We start from the raw sequence: 23,889 nt of genomic DNA, 5'->3' as shown, positions 1-23,889 counted from the left end.
GTACGGCTGTCTCGAGCACCTTCCACCTCCACAAAGCTCTTCAGAGCTCTCCAACTCTTCATCTCCGGCACGATCCTCTCTCCTTTCCCCACCTCATCGATCACGACGCTGACAACGCTATTTGACTTGTACTTCCCCTCTACTATATCTACAACTCTATCGTTTGCCTCTCAACAGTCAGCAACGTGAGTCTGAGACCTCATCTTCTTCTTCCTGACCTTTGGAAGTTGGTCATGTGATTGATCACTAATCGCTTCTCCTCCTCTTCTCGCTGTAGAGTAGCTTGTTGGGGTCATGGGAAAACTCAAGAAATCGGATATTAGGAACTACTTCTCGGTGAAGGTAGAAGGGAGCGAGACTAGTAATCAAGATCACGGAAACACGGCGAAAAAAGGTTAGTGAAATCGCTCTCATACTCCGCCTCTTTCGCTCCTGCGGCTGGTTTCCTTCTCTTCGAGTCGAGACTGATGACGTTTCCTCAAACAGATGCTGCGAACAAGCAATCAAGCAAGAAGAAGTCGAAAGGTCGGTTGCAGCTTCACCTTATCCTGCGCTCCCAGACTCGTTGATCTGACGACAATTCTCAACATGTGCTCTTTCTCGGATGAGTAGATAATACCTCAGTGAAAGAAAAAGAAAAAGGCAAAGGAAAAGGAAAGGAGAAAGATTCGAAGGAAGAACAGGGTAAGCTTTTCTTTCGATCTAATCTCCGTCCCTGCCCACCTCTCCTCAATCGATTCCCTTCTCCTTCCTACCGCCTCTCGTCTCGTCCTTGAGATCAGACGAACCGCCTTCAGATCAGCTCACGAAACTGACGAATCTTTCCTCTCCTCTTTCGCCTCTTCTCTCTCGCCTCTTTCACTCGGAACACAGTCGAGAAGAAGAAGTCGATTGAAACGATCGATCTTACGGAAACAGACGACGAGAAGGAGGAACCTGCGGTTCTCGCTTCGTTGGCGAAGAAGAAGAAGCAAGGAGGAGGAATCGGAGATTCGACGACACGTGATACTCTTGCTCCATCCGTTCCGAGGAAACGCTCCCTTTCTCCTACGAAACAAAACTTGAAGAAACCCAAGCTCTCCTCACCGGCGCCTAATGCGAATCCTTGTAAGCTCGTTTTCCCGTCTCTCATTTTCTCCCTCAAGGATTGTACTCACTCTTTGCCTCGACCTCCATTCCTATCCAGCTCCCATGGACGTTGATCAATCGATGGCGATCGGCCCTTCTTCGAAGAACTCGCACAACCCTGCCCCTTCCGCCGCCTCGTCTTCTTCTTCGAAGTTCAGGATTCCGGGGTTGCCGACCTATTCAATTTTCAATCACCAACCTTCCGCTTCTACTTCAACCTCGTCGTCGTCGAAAGGGAAAGGGAAGGCAACTGAACCCTCTCCGATGGACCTCGACGAGAACGGGACCGGTTCATTCGAAGACGATTCAGCTGATTCGACCTTCAACTGGAAGTCCGGATCCACTCATTCTAGCGCTACTTCGGGAGGAGGACAGAAGGAGAGGCTCAACTTGAAAACCTCGTCGAAAACGTCGACGGCGGGTGAAACGGGAAACGGGGACGGAGCTGCAATCAAGCGAGACAAGAAAGGGAAGGGGAAGGCGACTTCGGACGATGAGTGGGAAGAAGAAGAAGTAGAAGTGGTCGCTGGCAGAGGAGGAGCAGGAGGAGGAGGAGGAGCAGGAGAGAAGATCCCTGGACTTCGTGAGTTTTGTCTCGCTGGCTTCTCCTCTCCGCTGTGTCTCGATACTGACGGTACTCGGTCTCTCGCTTCGATAGTCTCAAAGTTGGTGAACGTGAAATCATATGGTCTCGGTGAGTCCTCTCGTCTCTCGTTGGGTCCAGCTTTACCGAACTCATGTCAATCTCCTCCCCTACCACCTAGGTTCACTACAAGATCAACGCCATCGTGATGCTCGTTGGGAGGAGATCTACGAACGTCGAATGGCTCTCAACAAGAAGCTAGGTACGACCTTCTCGAGTTCGCCTCTTGGTTTCCTTTCACTGACGTTTCCTCCTTTGCGGTACAGACTCGAAGAAACATCAGAGTAAGTCAACCTGTTCCCCTGAATGTCTCTCGATTGATCGAAACGGGGACTGACAGATCAAAGTTCACATGAACAGAGGAGAGAAGCGAGATGAGGAAAACCCAACGATCGCAGCTTGAGAGTACGTCTCTCGCCAGCATACCTCCCGAGGTATACGGACTGACACTCAATACCCGCGTCTCGTTAGGCTCGATCGATTTGACGCTTGATTTTCTCAACGCTCGACCCGATTTTGCCGATGCGATTTCGAAACGTAAAGCTCTTTTCTCCCCTCATCTTCCCCTTTCTTCCGACGATGTGTCTGACATTCCTCGATCATTCTAGCGAACTCAAAACGAGACGGATTCGTCGAAGATCTGAAACGAACTCTCAAGTTCAACAGTACAGATCACTACCTTCAACAAGCCGAAATGGCGATTCTTTGGCTTCTTACCGCTTTCCCTCTCGAACTCGTCGCGGAAGTTCTCCTTTCGGCACTCGACCCAAAGACCCCTGAAATCCTCAAAGAAGCTCGCGAAGATCACCCTGATCTCTTCAACTCGATTTCGAAACTCCAAGCTGTCAATCCTCGAATGGGGAACTCAGTCCTGTACGTCTGGCCTGGAACGGCTCGACCGATCGATGGCAAACTCCCGATTCCCGGATCGACTCTCGCGAAGGAATCAAAGTTGAGTATCGAAAAAGGTGGAAAGGTTTTATACGTTGGTATTGCGGACGGTTCAGTGGGTAGTGGGATCGTTGACGTCATCAAGAAGGATGGATGGAAAAGGATTGGCAAAGTCATCGCTGAGGCGAACGAAGGAACGACTGCGAGATTTGGAGCGGCGCGACGCGTCTTTAGCGAGCATCTGGTTAGTCTCTACTCTCTCTCTATCTCCTGACTGTAGTGGCTTACTGACTCCACTCGATCAAACTCGTTCTCATAGAATCCTCAGTTCCGCGGTCGAATCAAGAAACATTCGAATGGAACTTTCGCGATTCACACTTCGAAAAACTACCGACTTCGCTTCGGAGTCTTCGACGGTTCACTCAACAAAATCGAGGAGGCTCAGAAGACGCGAGTGAACTACGTTGCTGGATTCAACGGCAAATCTGTTCAGCCCAATCGAACCCCTCTTCCTCCGGACGAAATTCCTCGAGTTGGAGGTTTCTTCGACGGCTACCCCTCCCTCTTCCTTCATGCCGCTGAAAACTATGCGATCGTGACTGGAGGTCTCGCTAGGGGATCGCCCGCGTTCGACAAGATTTCAAAGGAGTTGAAAGTCGTTTACCCCAACCCCAGTTTCACTCCTACGAACGTTCAAATCGGCGTCGAAGATTCTCATTCGATTCGGGATCCCGCTGCTCAATCGGCGAAGGGGAGAGTGGGTGGTCACGTAGTTATGTCCAAGCGATGGCAGACGAACCGAGATGGGATGTTGGAGATTCAAAAGAAGGTGAGTTGTCTCGTTCAAGTTTCCCCTCCTGTACGCGCTCTCCACTCACGTTTGATTCACCTCCTCGCATTACAGGGCTCGTTGGCAGGAAGTAGACTAGGAGGCGAAGGGAAACAAAATCAAGTTGTTTTCAAGTTGTTGAATGGATTCGATGTAAGCTCGATTGTTCCCTCCAATACAGGACTGTGAGCTGATCAAACGTATATATGATTTCCCTAGACGAAGTTCGGCTGGGCGGGCTATGGCACCGACCAGAAGAAACCGACTTTGTTCGCTTCCGGTCTGGAGGAAAGAACGGAACGCGTTCTCTTCGCTACCGCAAAGGTCTCTCCTTACCTGGTCGACTTTACGAAGATTCCCGAGTACAACCTTCAGGTCGTGAACAAGTCAAACGTCGAGTTGGTCATTCGTCAAGAGGAACCAAACCGCGATTTCTCCAAGAAACCGATCACGGAGGAGGAGAAGGCGAAACGAGTCCAGAAACATAACGATTTGATGAATCGTATGCACCAGGAAACGGCTCGAAATGCGAAGATCCAACTGTACCTCCTCTCGACTTCATCCTCAACTCCCTCCCGCTACGTCTTCACTATTGTCCTCGATACCCTCAACAAAGGGAAACGTCGATGGACCCTCACGAGTGACGAACTCGAAGGGAGAACCGATCTGAGCAAACATGGGGAATTGTTCACGACCGGAGGACGACAAGGTTTGGTGTCTTTCGCGAAGAAGGTTGTGGAGAAAGTGAACAAGCATGGTTTGGATGTGGCGGACTACGTCGATGACGCCCAGGATCGATTTGGGTCAATGTTCATTGACGAAGAGGAGGAGGAGGAGAGCGGAAGCGTTGACGACGAATGAAAGATTCAATCGACTCTTCTTCCGCTGCTTCTCACCCCCTCTCATCTTTCCCCTCTGACTCCTATCTCTCTCTCGACTATTCTCTCGACTCTCGACTATTCTCTCGTTCTCGAGTTTTCTCTCCCGACTCTTCTCTCTCTCGACTCTTCTCTCTCTCGACTCTTCTCTCTCTCGACTCTTCCCTCTCTCGACTCTTCTCTCTCTCGACTCTTCCCTCTCTCGACTCTTCTCTCTCGACTCTCGACTCTTGTCTCTCGACTCTCGACTCCGAAGTACTCCTGAATCTCTTCTGTTTTGATTTTGTGATTTCAACCCGAAATCGATAACTTTCTTTGGCTCTAGCTTGTCTTCTTTTTCTCTACTTGAAATCAGTACAGTACCCGGTTCTCGTTCGCTCCTTTTCCTTTTTGAGCTATCGCCTTGAGTTTTCGACTTTGCGAACGATTTAAGGATCATGTCAGGCGAGTTGAGATCTATCGGATGTTTCGCTTACCGTGAGACGCGAGTGGGAGTCGGCGAATAGAGCAACTCGTCAGGGTGTGCTAGCGAGTCGCCTTTCTCGTCGCCGCAGTGCGAGCCGTGCGCGAAGTAGTGGGACGAGGAGGATCGGTCGCAGTCGAGATCCGGCTATCCAGTCTGATTCCCTCTTTCCTTTAAGCCCGTTGCAATGCTCGGATCGCGCGGAGCGGAAGGGGAGGGAAAGGCTACTGAGCTGGGGAAGCCAGGGTGGAGTGGCTGGGTCGTGGACGGAAAAAAAATGTTTGACGCCTGAGGGATTCGAACCCTCGCCAACCTAGGTTGATACGCAAAGTTCAGCCTCCTGAAGCGTACGTCTTGACCGTCGACCAAAGCGCCGATCAAACAGGATTGTCAGGCTCGTTTGATTGCGTAGAGGATGTCAAAGCTTTCAACTTTCTCCACTTTCGACACTTCAGTCTCGCCTACTCGGTCTCACATGTCCCTCAGCAGACCGCACTGTTCAACTTTTGTGGTCAGATACACGAGAGACTCTTGTCGCGCAAAGACTCACGCAAAAACTCGCATCGACTGGAGTCCGCCGTTCAAACAGAATCTTGAGTTCGCAAATGCACTACGAGAGATGCGAAAGCTCCAAGTTTTCCCTTTCTCCTTCGCTTCATGTTGGCGATTCTCTCATCCCGAGCAAGAGATTCACTTAAGCTCAGCCTTCTCGTCTGACGCAGCTCAGGCTGGTTACCTCAATAGAGTGTTGGGAAAAGGAGTCGTGCGCTCGGATCACCGTGTAGAAACTTTCCATTTGCACTGCGTCCGTTTGAATCTGGTGCCAGTCCAAGCCAATCCAGTCAGTTATTCGGATTTCCTCGCACCTTCGCCTTGGAATGCGAGATTGGTCGGAGGTCTGAGCGTTCTTGCCTTGATTCCGCGCGCTCGAAACTGTTTCGCAAACCTCTCGCTGTTCGCGAATCGAGCGGATCTGCCCCTCTAATTCACCGTGCTCCTCATACCAGCAGCCTAGTGTTTACTTTGGACTAGGAACCGAAAATAGCTAGATTGACCGAAACAATCAACGCAAAGTTGATTCAGCCTCAAATGGACGAAACGAATCTCTCGAGTTGAACGTCGTTGTGACTACGGCAAGGGTGCATTCGTTTCAGACGAGAGAGAGAAAGGAGGCGAAAAAAGGCGTGCGTGAGAGAGAAACAAGCGAAAAGATAGAACTCAGAGAAGAAGAGAGTGAGAAGATTGGTACTCAGGGTTAACAAGCGTAGAGATTGAGCTATCGATATTCAAGGGGAAAGTTTTGAGAACAAGCGAGATTGAACGTGCGAAACGAGGGAGGGTCAAAGTTGAGAACCGAGTTCAAAGCATGGGAGTTTCATCGGAGGTGCGATTCAGGCAAAAGAAGTTTCGTATCAGCTTATGCTGGCGAGGGTTCGAACCCCTCAAGCGTCAAAGAAGCGGCTCGCGCCGCTTCACTTTTTGACAAGCCCCGTCTCCTCCCGTACCAGCCTCCGTCACTGGTCCCTCTCTCGACCCTGCACCGCTGCGCACTGCGGCGCGCAGCCCGCAGAGGTTCACAATGGGACAGGAAAGGCGACTTCGTCGCAGAATGCCAACCAAACACGCATTTCTGCTCTTTCTGCCGCACCCCAAGTTTCGTCTCCCACCTCCCCAACGAAAGACCTTTCGCCAGACATAAGCTCCAACTTGTTGCGGTTCAGAGAAGCCGATTTCCGTCTTTGAGCTCGTGCCAACTCGGCACGAACTTGGATCCCGAGTTCATGAAACGGGCTCTTTGGAGCTGTACTCACTAGCAGCAAAGTCACTCGATGCTTGGTTGGCAAGAATGCCATCATGCTAGAGTGTACATGGAGGATGGTAGATCCTGCTCTTAGGACAGATCTTTCGGTCAATCGAGCGCTCACAGTCTTCACCGAAAGCAAGCCTTGACGGCTGCAGCATCCAGCATCACAAGTCAGTAAACTCAACTGCTAGCTAATGAAAAGATACCCAGTCGAGCAAACAATTTTTGCGAGAACTCTCAAGCGAATCGCTCTCGCGAAAAGAAAATGGTCACGCATTTCGAAAACTCTACACGCAGGCTAAGCTAGTAAAGAGCAACTTAGACGAGAAGAGAGCGAGAAATAGGTGTGAAAGGGTGTGAGAGGGACATAACAACACAATTTGACTTTGATCTGCCCGAACTTTTCCTTCGAGCCGTAGTCGAACGATCTTCGCGTTGTTGAGTTCCGCGAGTTGCATTCGAGGAAGAGGTGGGTACTGGGTGACGAACGTCGCGCCGTTGAGAAGTGGCGTGAGGCGAGGTCGAGGGAGCGGGAAGCGAGGGACGAGTCCTCTTTCCGCGCTGCAAAACAATGTCAGCTCGAGGTCGAGGGGAGAAGAACGCAAAAACAGCTCACTATACCAAGTCGAATCAAATCATCAATCATACTTTTCATTCCCTCACTGATCTGTCCCATTCCCTCGTCGTTCGCATCGGCAAAGAGATTGACGAGGAACAGATAACGCTGCTCCGCTGCTACAACCCCCAGTAGATTCCAGCACTGCTTGAGCTCGTTGCGGCGGTAACTTTTTACACTCCGAATGAAGTTGGCGGCCGGTCTGTCGGCCCAAAACTCTGCGAGATCTTGACAAATCTTGAAGAAGACCTTGTACTTTCTCAAAGCTTCCCGGATATTCTTCCACAATTTAGGGCAGCGAGCTTGTACCTCTCGAGCCTGTCAACATACGAATTGCTTCGTCAGTTTTCGAAAGCGAAACCAAAAGTGCCTCTAAACGTACCTCCCACGCTACTTCGGAATTGACCTTGAACATCTCCACATCACCCTTTGTCCTGAAGATGGAGCGTTTTCCGGTTTGAGTGTGCAGGTAAAGGAATAGACTGTAGGCTCCGGCCGCCGTTTTCCCGGTTGTCGATCCGAGTTTCTGCATGCGCAGTTCGGCGTCACGAAGAGCATCTTCAATGACCTCTTCGTCTGTCCTGTCCATCGTGGGAAGGTGGGGGAAAGGAGGAGTGGCGGAGAAAGAGAAAGGACGAACTCACGAAGCGAGTTCGAACGAACGTCCCGTGCTCCCAGGTATCCGTGCATCGACGGCGCGTTCCACGGTTACCCCACGATTGGTACACGAGAGGCTCGAGCGTCGATGTGGAGATGCGAGTCTGGACCGAATTGGGTTCGTGAAGAGCGAGCGAAGCGAGAATCAGTGCGTCAGGGAGCGGGAAGCGCCGAAGCGAGCAGTCTATAGAAGAGCACAACTGAGATCGATCGAAGAGCTCGTGAGTCTATCGTCGCCGTTGTCAGCTCAAGGAGACTATTCTCGAAGAACGATTTCGGTAGAAGATTACGTACGATTCCCTCGATCCTACACGTGCGAGTCGCTCTGACAACGTAATCAGGATGCTTCTTCAATCGCCCTTCCCTCAGCCACGAAGCAGACCTTGCAGAGGAGAGGCCCTAATCGCTCGTTCAACTCCGTAAGCGTTCCCGGCCTTCGAGCGACTGTCCTCGCAACACCGATTCCTTCCTAGCCCTCTTTTGAGCACCTCATGATCGTGTAGAAGAGTATCGGAGCCTGTGAGCGGTATTGTTCTTTTCGGAAGATGAAGCGGGGAAATCGTTCGAACGAGCGCGTAGGGGAGTTCGTGCTCGCCCCAGTCTGATCGAGAGAGTTGCTGTAATGTTCAGAGCCGCTATCATATGTCGCAGAGCGAGAGGCGAGTGAGAGGTTCGGAATCAAGAAACGAAACCTTGGCTTTCTTCCTCTTTCACGCCGACACTCTAACTCGGTTGCAGCTAGGAGGCTCGTTATGTTCTCCAGCAAGTCTCGCAAGGCACAGGAGGCGACTGCTGGACTCGATTTCTCTTCAATCCTCAGAAATCCTTCGGCATGGAATCTGGGTCATCTCTCGAGCTTGGGAATAGGTGGAGAGCTCACTGCGATGACTTATGGTGAGTCTATCTTCAAAATCAAAGAAGACGAGCTCGCTGACCCGAATGTTTGAGAACAGATCCCGTTCAATCGCTCCTCGCAGTCGGAACTGAACACGGGAAACTCTTTGTCTTTGGTGCGCCTGGAGTACAGCTATCGTGGGATATCGGAATACCGACAAAAATTCGTCACCTCGCATTCAAAGCTGGTTCAGGGTTTCTCTGCGTCGTGAGTCTATATATCCCCTTCCTCCCCTCGACGACGCCAGACGAGACTGATCACTCCCTTCTCACTCCCTCAGGTGGATGCGAAAGACACACTATACGTCTTTGACCTGAATCGAATCGACAAGAACCGACCACATCGAGATTCAATGCTGTCTCTTCGATCGAAAGTCACTTGCCTCGAAGCTTCCGCCTCTCATGCCTTCCTCTTCCTCGGACTCGCAGACGGTACGATAGACATCTTCGATATCGACAGGGGAGTTCTATCTCGTGAAGTACGGATACCGAACTTGTGGCTCGCGCAAGAAGAACTGCTAAGACGAAGTGGAGTCCCCGATGCGCCCTCTCGACGACACATCCCCATCTGCACCGATCTCAAATCCCATCCGACCGACCTCAACCTCCTATTGATCGCGTACGAAGGAGGAGTCAGTCTGTGGAATCTCGCGACGCAAACTTGCGAACGCAACTTCGACTTCGTCGTTCCGCCTGGCGCTCCCGGAGGTGGGAACGATGCGGACGAAGCACTGTTCATGGAGAGGCGACCGCCTGTGACCTGTCTCGCTTGGAGACCAGACGGTGAGACTTCCCATTCTCTCTCCGTTTCGACCCAACAACTGACCTCGCTTCTCGCCTCAACGCAGGTTTGATCTTCGCTGCGGGTCATGAAGATGGAACGATCTCTTTCGCTAGTGCTCAAGACGAAACTCCAATCTCGATGAGAACTCTCGAACGAGCAGATGTGAACAAAACGACAGAGGAGGATCTGTTCGGATGGTCGCAGGGAGGAGGACAACGCCAACTCTCGGGTCGAGAGCCTATCTTCCGTCTCGCGTGGTCAGGGTTCCCGGAAGAGACGTATCTCGATCAAGTCACTTCAGCGATTGCCGGAGCGAGTTCTTCTGCGATTCCTTCCTCGTCTTCCTCTGCTTTCGCCGTTCCCGCCTCTCCTTCACTCTCGACGGAAGAAAAGACGAATCTGCATGGAGAAACGATGCTTACCGTCATGGGAGGTATTCTCCCTGCCGATCCTACCGGTATTCACGTTCTCGAATTCCCCGCCTACTCCCCTCCAGCCTCGGCCGCCTCAACGTCGAAATCCGGAAACATCCCGCTCCCCGTCCGAGAAGCACTCCGCGCCTCGATCTCGCCTAACGCGCATCACCTCTACCCGACTTCAACTCCTCCAGAAGATTTCCTCCTCTTGCCTCGTACTTCGCCTCACTTTTCCCTCTCCTTCGATCCGAACGCAATCCTCATCACGACCGGCAGAGACCGACGCTTCCCCGTTCTCGCCTCTCCTCACGCGATAAACAGTATCGAAGCCTGGTCTTTCCCTCCCTCTTCACTTCACGTTCCTCAATCTCTCAGTCTCCCAAGTCCTCTCTCGTTCTCGGGAGGCGGAACCTGTTCCTCGACAAAGCTCGTCACCGTCTCGAACGCAACTTATCGCAAGATGCTACATCAATTCGACGTTTCGGATGAACTGTCGACGAGGCTCCCTACGCGAGGAGGTACAGCTTTCCCTCAACCGCGACCTCGAATTCAGCGCAACGATCAATCAGCTCCTCGCATGTCCGACAATCACGCTCGAATTCTCATCACACTTCATATCGACCTCGTCGTTCGATTCTGGGACGTTTCGAGTCACCTTCTCTGGGGATACAAAGCGACTCCCGAATCAGAACCGAAGATCAACCTCGAATACCCTCGACCTCTCCGGCATCTCGACGTTGATCTCAAATCTGCCTTGAGTGATTCGAGAGCGCTCGAACTGAGTTCGGCGAGATTATTGAGGGATCGACCTTGGGAGTTGGAACTCGACAAAGTCAGTTTCGCAGAAGAGACGCTCGAATTGGGAGTGAGCTTGTCGACTGGCGATGTCATGGTCTTCAAGTCAGTATTTCTCGTACGATCGCCTTGTAGCTATTCGCTGACGAGACTCGACAGATGGGGATATGGTGAATTACCGCAAATGCTGGAGGAAGATCGAGTCGAGGCAGAAGCTGCGCTCGACGACACGGTTCAAGGAGCTCTCCGCGATCTCAACCTCGACTCGAACACGACTCGACCACCTCCGCCGCATCCCTCCTTCGACTCCTCGCAAGCTCAACGTCGACAATCGCATTCGAAACTGAGTCGACATCGAGGATCGGTCGCTGCGGCTTCTCCCTCATTCGACTCGTCGTCGCATGATCCTCAAGATCTGTATGTCGACTTGCGAGACGCTCCAGTCCTCCGACTGGATCAAGATAGTTTCCGCCCTATCGCAGGCTTCAAGTTCTCATCGAGTCTAGGAGAAGGCGCTCCTTCATCGAAGACGTGTCTCGCCATGAGCGACATCGGCTTCTTCGCGGCTTCGAACGAAGCGAACCTCGTCGTCGTCGACATGAGGGGTCCTGAAGTTCTCTTCTTCGATGGTCCTCACTCTCAGCCCGTCGACCACAAAGGAAAGGGGAAGCACAAGGTCGACTCTACCAGCATCTCTTCGCTGACTTGGACGATCTCTGCGATTGGAGAAGGTGAGCTTCACTTCAAACCGGTCCCTTAGCTGAAATTCGCTGATTCACCTCAATCGCGACTTTAGACGGAGATCACTCGCCGCGTTTGATCGTCACTCACGACTCTGGACTCACTCGAATCTTCGAAGTCGCGAATTTAGGAGGATCGTGGCATCTCAACCAGAACTTCGCCTCCTGTCAACACGACAGTACTCGAGGCGCGTTCGCTACGTTCGTCCTCGACAAATACGGTAACGAGTTACCGGCGGACGGACCATCTCTTCAACGAGCTCTCGATCACCAAGCGTCGTTCTCGGCTCACAATCACGAAGCGAAAGGGTCTCTGATGGCGCTCTGGGTGACGGCGAGTCCTCGATCACTCTCAGTCTTCTACAACATCGACGGACCCAAGATCGCTTCGTACGAGGATGACCGTGTCGTCTTCGAGCGTGCAGTCGTCGTCCGGAAACAAGATTGCTCGGTGCTTGTCACTCAAGCGAAGAATCGTCAAGTTTCCGTCTTTTCGTTACCCGAATTGATCCAGATCTCAAGAATGAGTCCCGACGCTTCGGTCCAGTAAGTCCACGCCTTACACAGCGCATCAATCAGGTACTGATGACATCGTCTTGCAGCGACTCGGCAGGAGATATCGCGCTCTGCAAAGACGGAGATTTCGTTCAGCACCTCGATCCTCTCGACATCCGTCTTTACACGACTTGCGACACGAATCGACCGGCCTTCCCTCCCAAGTTGACAGTAGTCGATCCCTCGATTCCGATTCCTGCTCAAATCTCCGCGCTCACTTGGGTCGGTTCTGCTCTCGGATCTTGGTTCGGAGGGGCGAAAATGTATACAGGCGCAGAGGTGGATGCTATCCGTGAGTGTTTCGCTCTCTCTTGCTATCACGAGCGACTATTCAGCTCACTTACGAATGCGTGTCTTAGTTGGAGGACCGAATCGACCACCTCCGAAGAATCGACCTCTTCCAGGAGCTCCTCCTCCGATCATCTCCGCAACGAAACGAGCCAAACCGACGCCTCAACCGCCGACTCAAGCGTCTTACGTACAAGGAGCGAGTGAAAGCGCTCGCGACATTATGACGAGGACGAACGAAGCATTGGCGATGCGAGGAGAATACCTGAATTCGATCGGCGAGAAACTCAGTTCGGTTGGAGCTGATGCCGCCAAGTTTGCGTGAGTGAGGGCCATATCGATATCGTTCGAACGAGCTGATCATCGGTGATATCAATCGCTCTCTCTAGTCAACAAACGAAAGCGAGTGCTCAACGAGAGGGAGCGAAACGAGCTCTCGCGGGAGGTTGGAGTTCACTATGGAACAAAATGCCCTAGTCCTCGTCTCGCACTGTCACTCTGTGTAATCAGAACTCGCTGCTTGCTCACGACGTCGAAGATGACTCTCGCTCGGACCTCGTCGAACACCGCGGATCGATTTCGGACTTTCCCATCGCAGGCTCTGAGGGGGGATCCCGACTCTGTCTGCTTCTCTTTTCCTCAAGGTGCCACTTGACTATGAGCCAACAGCGCAGTCGAAGAGACTCACTCGATGACAGCAGTGAAACTAGCTCATTCGATTCGCATGAAGAACTGAGTGATCTCGAAGAGGAAGAAGAACCAAGACAGACGGAGAGGCAGGAGAAAAAGACCTGGGTGATGAGATCTGGTGTAAGTCTATCGTTGTCTTCCACCTCTTCGTATTGAGCTGACTTCGTTGATCGATCGATGTGTCCAGCCGTCTCGCTCGAAATCCGACAGTCAGACTTACGCTCCGGTCGCCGGCGATGATGACGACCAGTACGGGATGGATCAGTCTCTTGGCGATGACAAGTACGGCGATACAGGAATGGGAGGCGACGACTATTCGACTGCTGAAAAAGGTGGAACAAAGTCTGACGCCGTCTCTTCGGGACAAGATCCGAGCGGAGAATATACAGATGACGAAAACGGACAGGATCAAGACACCACGAAGAAGACGAAGAATTCGGGAGGAAAGGAGAAGAACAAGGGCAACAACAAGAAAATTTGGCTTTGGGTTGGACTCGCCGCGATTCTTCTTCTGTTGATTCTTCTGGCCGTGTACTGGTTCTGGGTGAGCAAGCAGTCGTTTTAGAGTCATGACAAGCTCGACACTGAAACCGCATTGTTGTCCGCAGCTTCGCTCGAAACCTGACAAAGCCGAATCGGAAAACAAGGGCTCATCCTCAAGCTCCTCATCCAACTCGACTTCAAGTTCTCTCAACTCTTCAATCTCGAACGTCTTGCCTTCTTCGTCCTCGAAGCCGCTCACGACGTTGCCCGCCTCGAATAACACCCTGCCAACGACCTCTCTCCAGCTAACTCCCGCATCTACTGCGATCGTCAAGCCTGTCAACTCTTCGAGCGTTCGTCCCGCCCCGACGTCGACGTCGACTGCGGAAGATAGTGCGAGCACGTTCTTCGCTCAAATCACCTGGTTCAACGATGGTCAGTCAGCCGCCTCACGAAAATCGTTGGTTCAAAGTTGATCCTTTGTCTATGATCCGCGACCTTGTAGAGGACATTGTGACGCCTTGTGGCAGCAATCCGAACGATGGGGACTACGTCGTCAGAGTCAGCCAGGAACTCGTGAGCTGCCTTTCCTTATTCTCCCCTTCTTCGATCTCGAGCTCAGCACTGACGGGGTTCTCTGGATGCTTCCTCTCCTCACAGTATGGAAATCCGAATTCGGTATCCTCAGTCTGTGGAAAGTGGATCTCGCTCTATCAACTCGAGACGAACTCGTACACCAAGGCAACGAGTTGAGTTTTTCCTTTCTGGTCGCTCGAGCTTATTACACGCAGACTTCAAGCGCTGACTATCGTACAACGGTCCTTCTTAGTCGAAGGTGTCTGTTCTGACTGTACAGGAAACAACGTCGTTCTATCGAGGGCAACGTTTTGGGCATTGACGCAAAACATGAAACTCGGAACGACTCTCGCTCAATGGTGGTGGACGCCAAAGGAAGACCGACCCGAGAACACGTTAAAGAGTGAAGCACCGGTTGCGCAAGTAACGGGTCAAGCTCGTCCTCAACCTGCTTCGTCGCCGTCGACGAATTCGACGCAAGTTTCGAATTCAGACTTGGAATCGGTTGAAGCGGATCAAGCTGGCGGGAAGGATGGAGCCGCTCAAGACACGACTCAAGAGCTCACTCCCTAGGGTAGCTGGGCTCAATAGGCGCAGGAGATTAGCTAAGGGCGATTCGGAGGAGAGCTGAGCGAAAGAGTTTCATTCATTTTACCTTTTCAATTTATCTAGAGATCCGTTCGTTCTTGCTTGTCATTCAAGGCTCGTTCTCATTCACGCCTTGCGATCTCGCGGGTTCGTCTGGATATGCACCCATGCGGAAAGTGTGAGAGAGAGGTTCAAAAGTTTGCAGCTTTCCCTTCTCTTCTTCCCCCTCGTCGACTGCTCGGCCGAGCTCTCTCCCCTCCCTCCATACGATCGTACACCGCCTCTGTCAACAGTGATCAAGTAGGATCTGAACTGAACTCGTGAAAGCCAAGGCATCCCGCTCTCCTTCCCCCCCTCTCTTCTTTCTCCCTTTCTCCTCACCCTCTTCAAACGACCGAGGCGATTGAATGGACACACCGACCGCCAGTTCTACTGCACAAACTACACCAACTTCGCCCCCGAAAGAACTCCCTCATCTGCCCATCCTCGAACATCTTTCCCTCGATCCTTCTTCCCCTTCCCCCAACGATCACGGACGCGTTTCTCCTCGACAAGATGGAAACCATACACCGACATTCGAGCCTGCACCTTCGTTCAACAGAACTACTTCAACCTACACCCGAAGAATAGGAGATTTTCCCCCTGAAATTATCGCCCTCATCGTTCACCATCTCTGGTACACCCTAGTCCCCCTTCCTCAGTCATTCCCTGATCCTGATCCTTACCTCGAATTACGACCCCCTCCTTACCCGGGAGGGGCACCTCGATTCGCCGAATCCCCGAATTATCAAGCGAAGGAAACTCTTTCGGCATTGGCACTCGTTGGAAAGACTTGGGGGGCAGAAGCTACGAGAGCACTGTGGAGAAAAGTATCGTTTGGAACTCCGAGGTCGTTCGAAAGCATCTTGAGGACGGCGGAAGAATACAGTGGAAGAGTTCAATATGAGCGACCTCTCTACGCGAGGCTCAACTCTGCGCAGATCGAGACGAGTTTGGGACTCAACTTCAAGCAGGAAGGGTCAGGACTAGGATGGGAGATGCAACCGCCAGTTCCTGCAGTAGGGAATTCGGGGATCGAAGGAGTTTTGGGAGAGAGAATGAGCATTTCTCCGAATGAAGATGAAAGATGGGCCATGATGTCAGGAGATCCTCGATCTAGTAAGCTACTCTACGATTATTACTCGGTTGCAGCTTGACTGATCCCTTCTTCCGCAGCGAATTTGCCGACTCCGAAAGCTCTTCCCGATCTCGCACCTGCCGACTCTCCTCTCCTCCACACAAAGACGCTCAACTTCTCTCGTTTCCGTTCCACCGGTCTCAATCGTACGATCTACCAGTCGTTGAACGAGCGATTCGTCACGACTGAACGACTCCTCACCCTCCTTCGAGGATTCCGACTCGGTCCTCGAAACCTCGAATTCCCTCTCGTCAAGAATACTGACGACGCTATGGAGGACGACTCATTTACTCACACGTCATTCGACAGCTACGACGAAGGCACAAAGAATAAGCAACCTTCGCTCGGTCGACTCGAAGCAGTCGGATTCACTGAATACATGGATTCCTCGATCACGGTCGAAGTCCTCGAAGAACTCCTCTTCCGGGGAGGTTACCTCGCAGAATACGAAGAACCAGAGGAACCTGCCTTTATGCACGAGAGTGATCTCTCGGATTTCGCCTCGTCTTCGGAATCTGATCGAACCGACATCTTCCCCTCTCCCGCGACTCTTCACGGCATGACCCTCTCGCCCGTCATCGAACCTTTCCACTATCGACACCTCCAATCTTCCCACTCTCGTTCCCCAGTCGACGGAAGGACTCGTTCAGGTTCGATCTCGAGCAGCATCGCAGAAGAAGACGAAACGATGATGCAAGATAGTGACAACGAAGGAGGAGCAGATGCCGACAGTGTCATGAGTGACGGAGGAGCTCGTACTCCGGTTGGCGTTGGTAGGAGATCTGGTCGAAAAAGCGCTCCCACCTTGCAGCGTCGTTCTTCCGGATCGGCGTTCGCACCTCGCATCGTGACGGATAGTAGCGAAGACGACACGACGACCGACGACGACGAGGAGGATCGTGGTCGTGAACGGTACGGGAGAAATCGAGGTATGCCGATGACTCCAAGTCAACGAGCTCGTCAAAGGTTCGAAAGATCTGTTGGACCAATCTCGACTCTCAACAATCGTTCCGCTTCCGTACCCGCCCCGTTCCACTACCCTCAACCCGTCTTGAGGTCTCGATCGATCGCTCCGAGTGAACGTTCTTCGTCGGTTCCGGCTTCCGTCTCGGGTCGTTACGATCATCATCGCCACGACGTTCCGAAACGAATGGTTCAAGTCCTCGAAGGAAGTCTCGAAGTAAGACCTCTCCGTGGATTCGACTTGTGTGGATGTATCAGTCGAGTCTTTGTCGCCGCGATGGGAGACTTCGTGAAGAAATACAAATTAGGTCCCGCTCTCTTGCACCAACTATCGCTCAACGAAGAACAGGAGGAGGACGAAGACGACGAGGATGACGCTTGGACTGCTGGAGGTCGAACCCCGAGCATGCGTTCGTTCCGAATGGGATTCTTCGAAGATCGCACTCTCAATCGTACTTTCTTCCCTCACCTTCGTCGACTCGGTCTCGCCTCTTCCCTCTTACCGTCTCACCTCTTGACCGCCTTCGTCTTGTCTTTCCCTTACCTCACTCACCTCGACCTCGCTTCAACTCTCACTTCTCCGATCCTCCTCAAAGGTCTCGCGCTCGCTGGTCAAAACGGACTCGGAGGACGCAAGATGCGACTCAAAGGGTTGAGTCTCGCTCGTTGTCGACTCGTCACTGGACCCGCGATCCTCGGATTGTTCTGTGGAGATTGTCCTCCTTTGACGACGATGGCAGGAATCTCGGACGACGATCACGAGAGTTGGGGAGCGGGAGAAGTCGTGAGCGAATTGACGGATCTGTCGCTCTTCGGTGATGGCACATACCCTTCACCACTCGAACGACCTGAACTTCGACTCATCCTCACCGTTTCTCCCGCTTTCACTTCGGGTCGACTTCGCACCGTCGACCTCTCTTCGACTCCGATGAACGATCAACTCTTGACGGAAATGATGCCTCCTCAACCTCATCTCATCGAACTCGGTCTCGCCTCTTGTCGACAACTCACGATGGCCGCCGTCGCTTCTTTCCTTTCGACAAAAGCTCAATCCGTCGAAGTTCTCGATCTTTCAAACTCTTGTCCTTCGAACGCCGGTCAAACCATCTCTTCTCGACGACGTACGGCAATCGGTCAGCCTACGATCAGCGTCATGGAACTCCATACGATCCTCCTGTCGACTTGCGCGAGTGTTCTCCCGGCAAGCTCGAATCCTGAAGAAGCTCAATTCTTACTCGCTTTGCGAGCGACGAATTTGAGGGTAGTCGAACTCGACGAGAAGAGTCTCGAGTTGGTCCAAGGAGGTGCAGGAGATTGGAAACCGATTCGAGGTAAAGGTCGTCGCGGCTGGTGAGTTATTCCTTCTCCTCTCCTGCCTTCGTTTCGTCAACTCATTGTATTCCCTTTTGTAGGTACGTCGACACCGCTACAATTTCGCGTCTCTCGAGTGATCCCGCCTATCCTCGACCTCGCGAACTTATTCATCTCCCATCCAATCATCCCCGTCGTCAAGCTCTGCAACGTCTCACTTCTCAACGCGGACTCGTCACTTCAGAAGTTGGTTGGCACGCTCGCAAGATGGAAGTCCTTCGAGGGGACGGATTGATCGGTAGAGAAGATGGACTCTTCGCATTCCACGCTTTCGGCTAGAAACAAATTTCTCGATTCTCGATTCTTCGCACGCAAACTTAATTTTCTTTCGCAAACTACATATTCACCCAATACATATTCCCTTTCTCTTTCTGTTTATCTGTACCGTTCACCCTGATTATCCCCGTTTCCCCTTTTCTCTACAATATTCCCTTTCGTCCCTAGCTAGCAAAAACTTAATCTCGCTTCACATAGCAAATCATTGGTTACTATCCTTCGCAAACGTAGCTCTCTTCTCGTTCTTGCACACAAGGAGGGAAGGGCGAAAACGAGAGCTTGCATCTAGTACGTGAGACAGTGACATAAACTAAGCGACTACAACGAAAAGACAAAAATGGTAGGGGACAACGACAGAACAACGAAAATGCAAATCCGACAACTGAGACTAAAGATACACAGAGTATAGAACAGTGTCTGTGTCGGAGAGAGTCTCGAAACGAGCGGAATGGAACGCAGCAGGTAAAGAAATCGAAAAGACGAAGTAGGATTCTAGACGAGAAGTCGACGCTACACCGTTAAAGGCGGGCTCGATTGCTCAACATTGGGACGGAAGCGAGTCTAAGGAGTTAGCGGAAGAGAGGTTGCGCATTGGGGATTTTGGAGGTCGACGAGGCGGTGGATCGGGATTCGCGAGCTATCGATGAAGAGAGCGATTAGTTCGGTCCATGACGAGGGCAAGGCAAGAGAGACGGAAGAAGACGTACGACGAGATTGAGTTTCTGGATTTGAGCTTGAGTCTCAAGAATCGCCATAGGTTTTGGACTCTCGCTCGGTTGAACCGGTGGGCCCTGAACGAATGGGTCGAATCGACGAGGTGAAGGATAACCCTCTGAGAAAGAACGCTGGTGAGGATTTCGATAACGATTGAGCGAGACGGGAGGAGCTGAGGGTCTCTGAAGAGAACGACGAGATTCGTGATTGGTTAATCCGAGTCCTACCGAATCGTCTTGAGCTTTACTAAGAGGTGAGCAGGGAAGATCGAACGAGACGCTGGTAGGTCGACGAGGAAGAGGTGGAGGAGAAGCCATGGCCATGGAATAGTTCTCAGGGAAAGGGTAAATCGGTTCGAGAGAAATGCTCGGAGGGCTGAGGAGAGGATCAGTCGAGTATCCCGTAGAGGTCGATTCGCAGCTGAGAGAAGGAGAAAGAGGAGGTGTAAGAGGATAAATCGAAGGGGTAGGAGAGGAAGAATCGTCGAATTCGAGAGATGGGAGTCGACGAGTTGGCGAAACGGCGTCGCGAGGAGAAGAAGCTTGCATCTTGGGTACGTAGATACTCGTCGAGCGAGAGAGACGGCCTGTCGATTTCGAAGAAGTTGCACGACGAAGGATTCCGGATCGACGACGACCGGGATCCGAGGAAGACGACGAGGAGAAGCTCACGAAAGACGAAGAAGTAGGAGTAGGTACGAGGGGAGGAGGAGGCGTGAAGGTATTGATAGGCTGTGGTTCTCGTCGGCGTGTCGTGGGAGGAGCAGAAGGGGAACGGAGGTGGACCGGTGAAGAGTATGACGGGAAACTAGGAGAAATCGACAGAGGTGGTAGAGAAGGATGGGAAACCGCCTGAGCTCGGTAAGACACGAGTCCAGGATCGACTTCGGCGTCGACAGTTCGAATTCTCGCTCTTCCTTGACGTTCGACGAGCTCATGTTTTCCCTCCTCTTCCTCGGCACTATCCTCTCCAATGCCAAAGATTCCATCTCGACGGCGGGCGTACTGAGGAGGTGGAGTTGGAGGAGTTTGGGGGTCCGATCCTCGACGAGCGAAAACTTTGTGACCTTTCGAATCGACGCAAATTCTGATATTCGAGCCGAATGAACGAGCTGACGGGGGACGCGAGATCGAGGTACCGTAGCTCGAGGGGAGACTTTGACGACGAGAAGAGGCGGGAGTAGGAACAACGATCGAGCGAGAGGAAGAAGCGGCGGTTGCGCTTTGTCGATTTCGAGAACGCGATCTTGATCTTGACCTTGACCTCGAGCGGGAACGGGAGCGAGAGCGAGAGTTGCTGGAGCGAGTAGTAAGATAAGATGATCGAGGGGAGAGAGTCGGTGCGGAGGAAAACCTCAAATTGTTCGCAAAACGTTGAGGCAGTTTCGAAAATGTGTCTTCTTCGACGGCTGATACCCTCGATCCTTTCCTCCTCGTATCCGTGGTCGACGATCTAGCTTCTACGAGTACGTTCTGATCGCGTTCTACGAGACAGAATCCTCCGACGTTCGACTCGATTGGGAGAGGGATCGAGTCCGAATTTTCCTTTTCCTCCTCCTCCTTATCTGCTCCAAGTTCAGCATATCCAATCTTGCTTGGTCGATTCCGTACTTGATTCAGAGGTGGAGAAGCAGGGAGGAAAGAACTAGTCGAGGTGCTCGAGGAAGAAGAGGAAGAAACTTGACTTGAAGCAAAACTTGATTGGGATTTTGAGGTTGACCCGGACGACGATGAGGTCGGAGATCGAAGACGTTTCATCGAGGAGTAGATCGCCAAAGTCATACCGCTGGCTAGGGAGAAGAGAGAGGGAGGAGAGAGTCAGCGTGACACAGCCTTTCAACCTGTTTCTTCGGATTTGCGATTCCGAATCCTCTCTCGGGATGTGGGGAGGAGAGGAAGAGAAACGCTCACCTTTCAGCAGCACAGCAACGCTCCTAGAATCGTTGAGTCCTCTACCAGAGAGGTGCGTGGAGAGAGCGCGATAAGCGAGTGAGAAGAAGGAGAAAGAGGCTAAAAAACGCTGAGAAACAAAACTCAATCGAAGTCTCACACCGAACGAACGGTCGCTCGGAGATTCTTCGCAATCGCGAGTCCTTCCCTCTGCCTCTTATTCTTATCTGTCCCTCGATCGTGATACACTGTGCTGTCTCCTCGACACTCACAAGGGTGTCAAGCTCAAGTTCTGCTACGACGAAGCTTCGATCTCGAAAGAGCACTCTTCTGGATTCAGCCGCAGCTTTGACGCAACGGTTTTTTCGCACGTCAAGCTCATTTTCTCGTCTCCCGATGACTGTTCGCAGCCCAAGACGAACGTTTCGAGGTAGACGGACGTACGTACGAGATCGATCGAGACATGAGAAACAGGGGGGTATCTTGGTCGTGCAAAATCTATCATCAGCAGTCGAGAAGAGAGAATACGAGAGACGGTGATAAATGAAACAATGTTTGCTGGTGTGCTTGCGAAGAGGAGAGAGGGATAAAGAGCGTGAGAAACGGATAAACATGCAGGGTCTGTGGCTGGCAAAGCAAGCGAGAAAGAGATGAAACTAGTGAATCTCGAAGGTTCCGGTCGAGGTGTTTCTACAGTCAGAGGGAGTGAGCGGATCGTAGGATAGACTGGAAAGAGAGGAGGCAAGGGACTCACGTAATGTATTCCGTAGGGAACATGTAGCCTGAAGGATCTCGATCGACGAGGAACATTCGAGGCATGAGTTGTCCGTCGACTATGACAGGCGAGAATAAACGGAGGTCAGCACAAGTGTTCTCCTTCGTGAGGACAACGACCGATAGTCAGAGCCAGAGAGTCGAGCTTACATTGAGCGAGCTGAGAGAGAAGACGTGAATTACTTCTTAGTCAGTATTCTATCGACGAGGCGTTGAGAAGTAAATGCTGCCTCAACTCACTCGCATCATGTCCTTTCCTCTCCAGTCGTCTACGATAAAGTTTGCGTACAACCCCGGCTCTTGGTAATAATAAATATTGGTCGTCGTCGCTGAACAAGCGTTTTGAACTTGAATCTTTCCATCTCCGGGGAATACCGAAGGATCCGTCGTGAGACTGCCGTTACTGTGGATTGTGTAGGTGCCCTAGTGAATCCGTTCCGGAGGAGCAACGTTAAATACTTTCTGTCTTTCAACGTTGATTAAGGGCGAACTCACATGTTGCCATAGCACGACGGCTTCGATACAGTTGTGATGCGTCGCGTTCGAGCTCCAGGTGACTGAGCGCGAAAAGAGAACGACCTGTTAGCTAGCGCGGGAAAGTTGAGCGAACGAAGGAAACTCACACTGCGCTTGCTCAAAGTAACCGTCCGCGGTGAACGAGAACGAGTAGCCTGCTACTGTCGGGTAGTTGAACGAGTTGTTGAAAGGTTTCCCGAATGACTGTAATGAAGAGAGCAAGAAGCAGTCAGTAATTGACGAGTCGGGCGAATGATCATCTTGATAGATCGCCATTCTTCATGCCTGTGACTTCTTTGATTGCTCATAGACCGTAAGTACCCACCCCAGTTCCCTCCCTTTGATGCCAAGTCTCGAGATTGAATCGAAGGAACGCGAGTTCCTCCTCGAAGGATTCTCAACTCACCGGACCCGTTAATACTGCCGCGTTCCCCGTTGACCAAGTCCCTACGATATCTGCCTGAGTTGCCGCTCGCGCTGGAGTGACGTTGAGCCCGATGAAAGCGAGGGGAAGAAGAGCGGCCGAGATGAACCCGATTAAGGCCTGTAGGGATGTCGAACTTGATCGAGTCGAGCGGGACATGGTTCCGAAGAGGTTCAGTGAACGTCTGGGCGAGGGCTGGAGAGCGGGACTGAAGGGAAGAGCGAGGGTCAACAATCTCATCTAACTCGAAGGACATTGGTGTTCGGACGTGTTTCATCGACTCGCTACGATCCGGTCTTGCTTAGAGAGCTGTATATAGTGTAACTGACAGCGCAGGCGTACGAACTCGACGCGAAAATTGCGCTCGAAAATTGCCGTTTCGCAAGGCTGACGTTCGATTTGCAACTCCCAAGCTCGCAACAGCAGCTTCACTCGATTTGACAGTGCTGAATGGTACGAATAGAGAGGCCAATATATTGCAGGTCGCGAAGGATCATGATCGGATCCTCCGAAACGTCCCTCTCCCTCCGACCAATATCTGATTTCCCCGTCAACTTCCCGACCAGATCCCCCTGAAAGAGCAACACCTCCCGACCACGAGTGATCAAATGTTGAACTCGAAGTAAGCGTCTCGGAAGAAGGTGAATCGGACCACCAACTCGACCTTGTGTAAAGTCGAGCAGTCGACCCAGACACCTCGATCCGAGGCACCGACTACGAACCCACATTGAGCGACTCCGAGCGGGAGGTGCGTTCTTCAAGACATCTGTCGAAGACTGAGCGGAGTATCAGAGTTTGGACGGAAGGAATTGAGACGGGTATTCTGCGACGACGGGAGGAAGATGTGGAAGACTGTACGAGCGAAGTTGACGCCGGTTGAGCTGCCTCAAGGTACGAATCGTCTCAGTTCACCAGACATCGATCGACCTAGCTAGAGGGCGATAGTGTCGTCGTTATCACGAGGTAGGTGTGAAAGAGTGATTGCGAGGATGTAGAGCGCTGAGAGTCAATCAGCTAGAGATCAAGTGAAAACAGGGAGACCAAACATACCGATGTCGCTTGACTCA

The 23,889-nt window shown here is 52.0% G+C and overlaps 7 protein-coding genes across 7 annotated transcripts; 4 read left to right on the top strand and 3 right to left on the bottom strand.

Moving 5' to 3' along the window:
- Positions 1-294: 294 nt before the first annotated feature.
- Positions 295-4,352, top strand: JCM6883_003476 (uncharacterized protein; the record flags this gene model as incomplete). Its single annotated transcript, XM_076630182.1, has 14 exons — positions 295-394; positions 487-525; positions 613-684; positions 874-1,107; positions 1,187-1,711; positions 1,787-1,822; positions 1,893-1,973; positions 2,038-2,055; positions 2,132-2,176; positions 2,243-2,308; positions 2,380-2,906; positions 2,982-3,491; positions 3,567-3,644; positions 3,711-4,352. The coding sequence occupies 14 exons, from the start codon at positions 295-297 to the stop codon at positions 4,350-4,352; spliced, it is 2,973 nt and encodes a 990-aa protein (XP_076489940.1).
- A 2,602-nt stretch (positions 4,353-6,954) lies between these two features.
- JCM6883_003475 (uncharacterized protein) lies at positions 6,955-7,841 on the bottom strand (the record flags this gene model as incomplete). The annotated part of the gene is made up of 3 exons (XM_076630181.1): positions 6,955-7,188; positions 7,253-7,570; positions 7,635-7,841. The coding sequence occupies 3 exons, from the start codon at positions 7,839-7,841 to the stop codon at positions 6,955-6,957; spliced, it is 759 nt and encodes a 252-aa protein (XP_076489939.1).
- Positions 7,842-8,661: 820 nt separating this feature from the next.
- JCM6883_003474 (uncharacterized protein) lies at positions 8,662-12,858 on the top strand (the record flags this gene model as incomplete). Its single annotated transcript, XM_076630180.1, has 9 exons — positions 8,662-8,803; positions 8,863-9,011; positions 9,085-9,586; positions 9,652-10,903; positions 10,958-11,529; positions 11,595-12,084; positions 12,141-12,385; positions 12,453-12,702; positions 12,771-12,858. 9 exons carry the CDS (start codon positions 8,662-8,664, stop codon positions 12,856-12,858), a joined length of 3,690 nt encoding a protein of 1,229 aa, XP_076489938.1.
- A 180-nt stretch (positions 12,859-13,038) lies between these two features.
- JCM6883_003473 (RlpA-like double-psi beta-barrel domain-containing protein) lies at positions 13,039-14,703 on the top strand (the record flags this gene model as incomplete). The annotated part of the gene is made up of 6 exons (XM_076630179.1): positions 13,039-13,191; positions 13,259-13,615; positions 13,680-13,989; positions 14,060-14,130; positions 14,215-14,302; positions 14,384-14,703. 6 exons carry the CDS (start codon positions 13,039-13,041, stop codon positions 14,701-14,703), a joined length of 1,299 nt encoding a protein of 432 aa, XP_076489937.1.
- Positions 14,704-15,125: 422 nt separating this feature from the next.
- Positions 15,126-18,508, top strand: JCM6883_003472 (uncharacterized protein; the record flags this gene model as incomplete). The annotated part of the gene is made up of 3 exons (XM_076630178.1): positions 15,126-15,876; positions 15,934-18,208; positions 18,271-18,508. The coding sequence occupies 3 exons, from the start codon at positions 15,126-15,128 to the stop codon at positions 18,506-18,508; spliced, it is 3,264 nt and encodes a 1,087-aa protein (XP_076489936.1).
- Positions 18,509-19,043: 535 nt separating this feature from the next.
- On the bottom strand, positions 19,044-21,000 carry JCM6883_003471 (uncharacterized protein; the record flags this gene model as incomplete). Its single annotated transcript, XM_076630177.1, has 2 exons — positions 19,044-19,142; positions 19,213-21,000. 2 exons carry the CDS (start codon positions 20,998-21,000, stop codon positions 19,044-19,046), a joined length of 1,887 nt encoding a protein of 628 aa, XP_076489935.1.
- A 764-nt stretch (positions 21,001-21,764) lies between these two features.
- Positions 21,765-22,981, bottom strand: JCM6883_003470 (uncharacterized protein; the record flags this gene model as incomplete). Its single annotated transcript, XM_076630176.1, has 7 exons — positions 21,765-21,798; positions 21,863-21,941; positions 22,033-22,042; positions 22,123-22,305; positions 22,378-22,439; positions 22,506-22,602; positions 22,805-22,981. The coding sequence occupies 7 exons, from the start codon at positions 22,979-22,981 to the stop codon at positions 21,765-21,767; spliced, it is 642 nt and encodes a 213-aa protein (XP_076489934.1).
- Between the last annotated feature and the right edge of the window lie 908 nt (positions 22,982-23,889).

This window comes from Sporobolomyces salmoneus, assembly GCF_050403485.1.
Source record: "Sporobolomyces salmoneus JCM6883 DNA, S_salmoneus_JCM6883_v1_ctg8, whole genome shotgun sequence".
NCBI classification, from domain to species: Eukaryota; Fungi; Basidiomycota; class Microbotryomycetes; order Sporidiobolales; family Sporidiobolaceae; genus Sporobolomyces; species Sporobolomyces salmoneus.
This window is presented reverse-complemented; position numbering and strand designations above follow the sequence as displayed.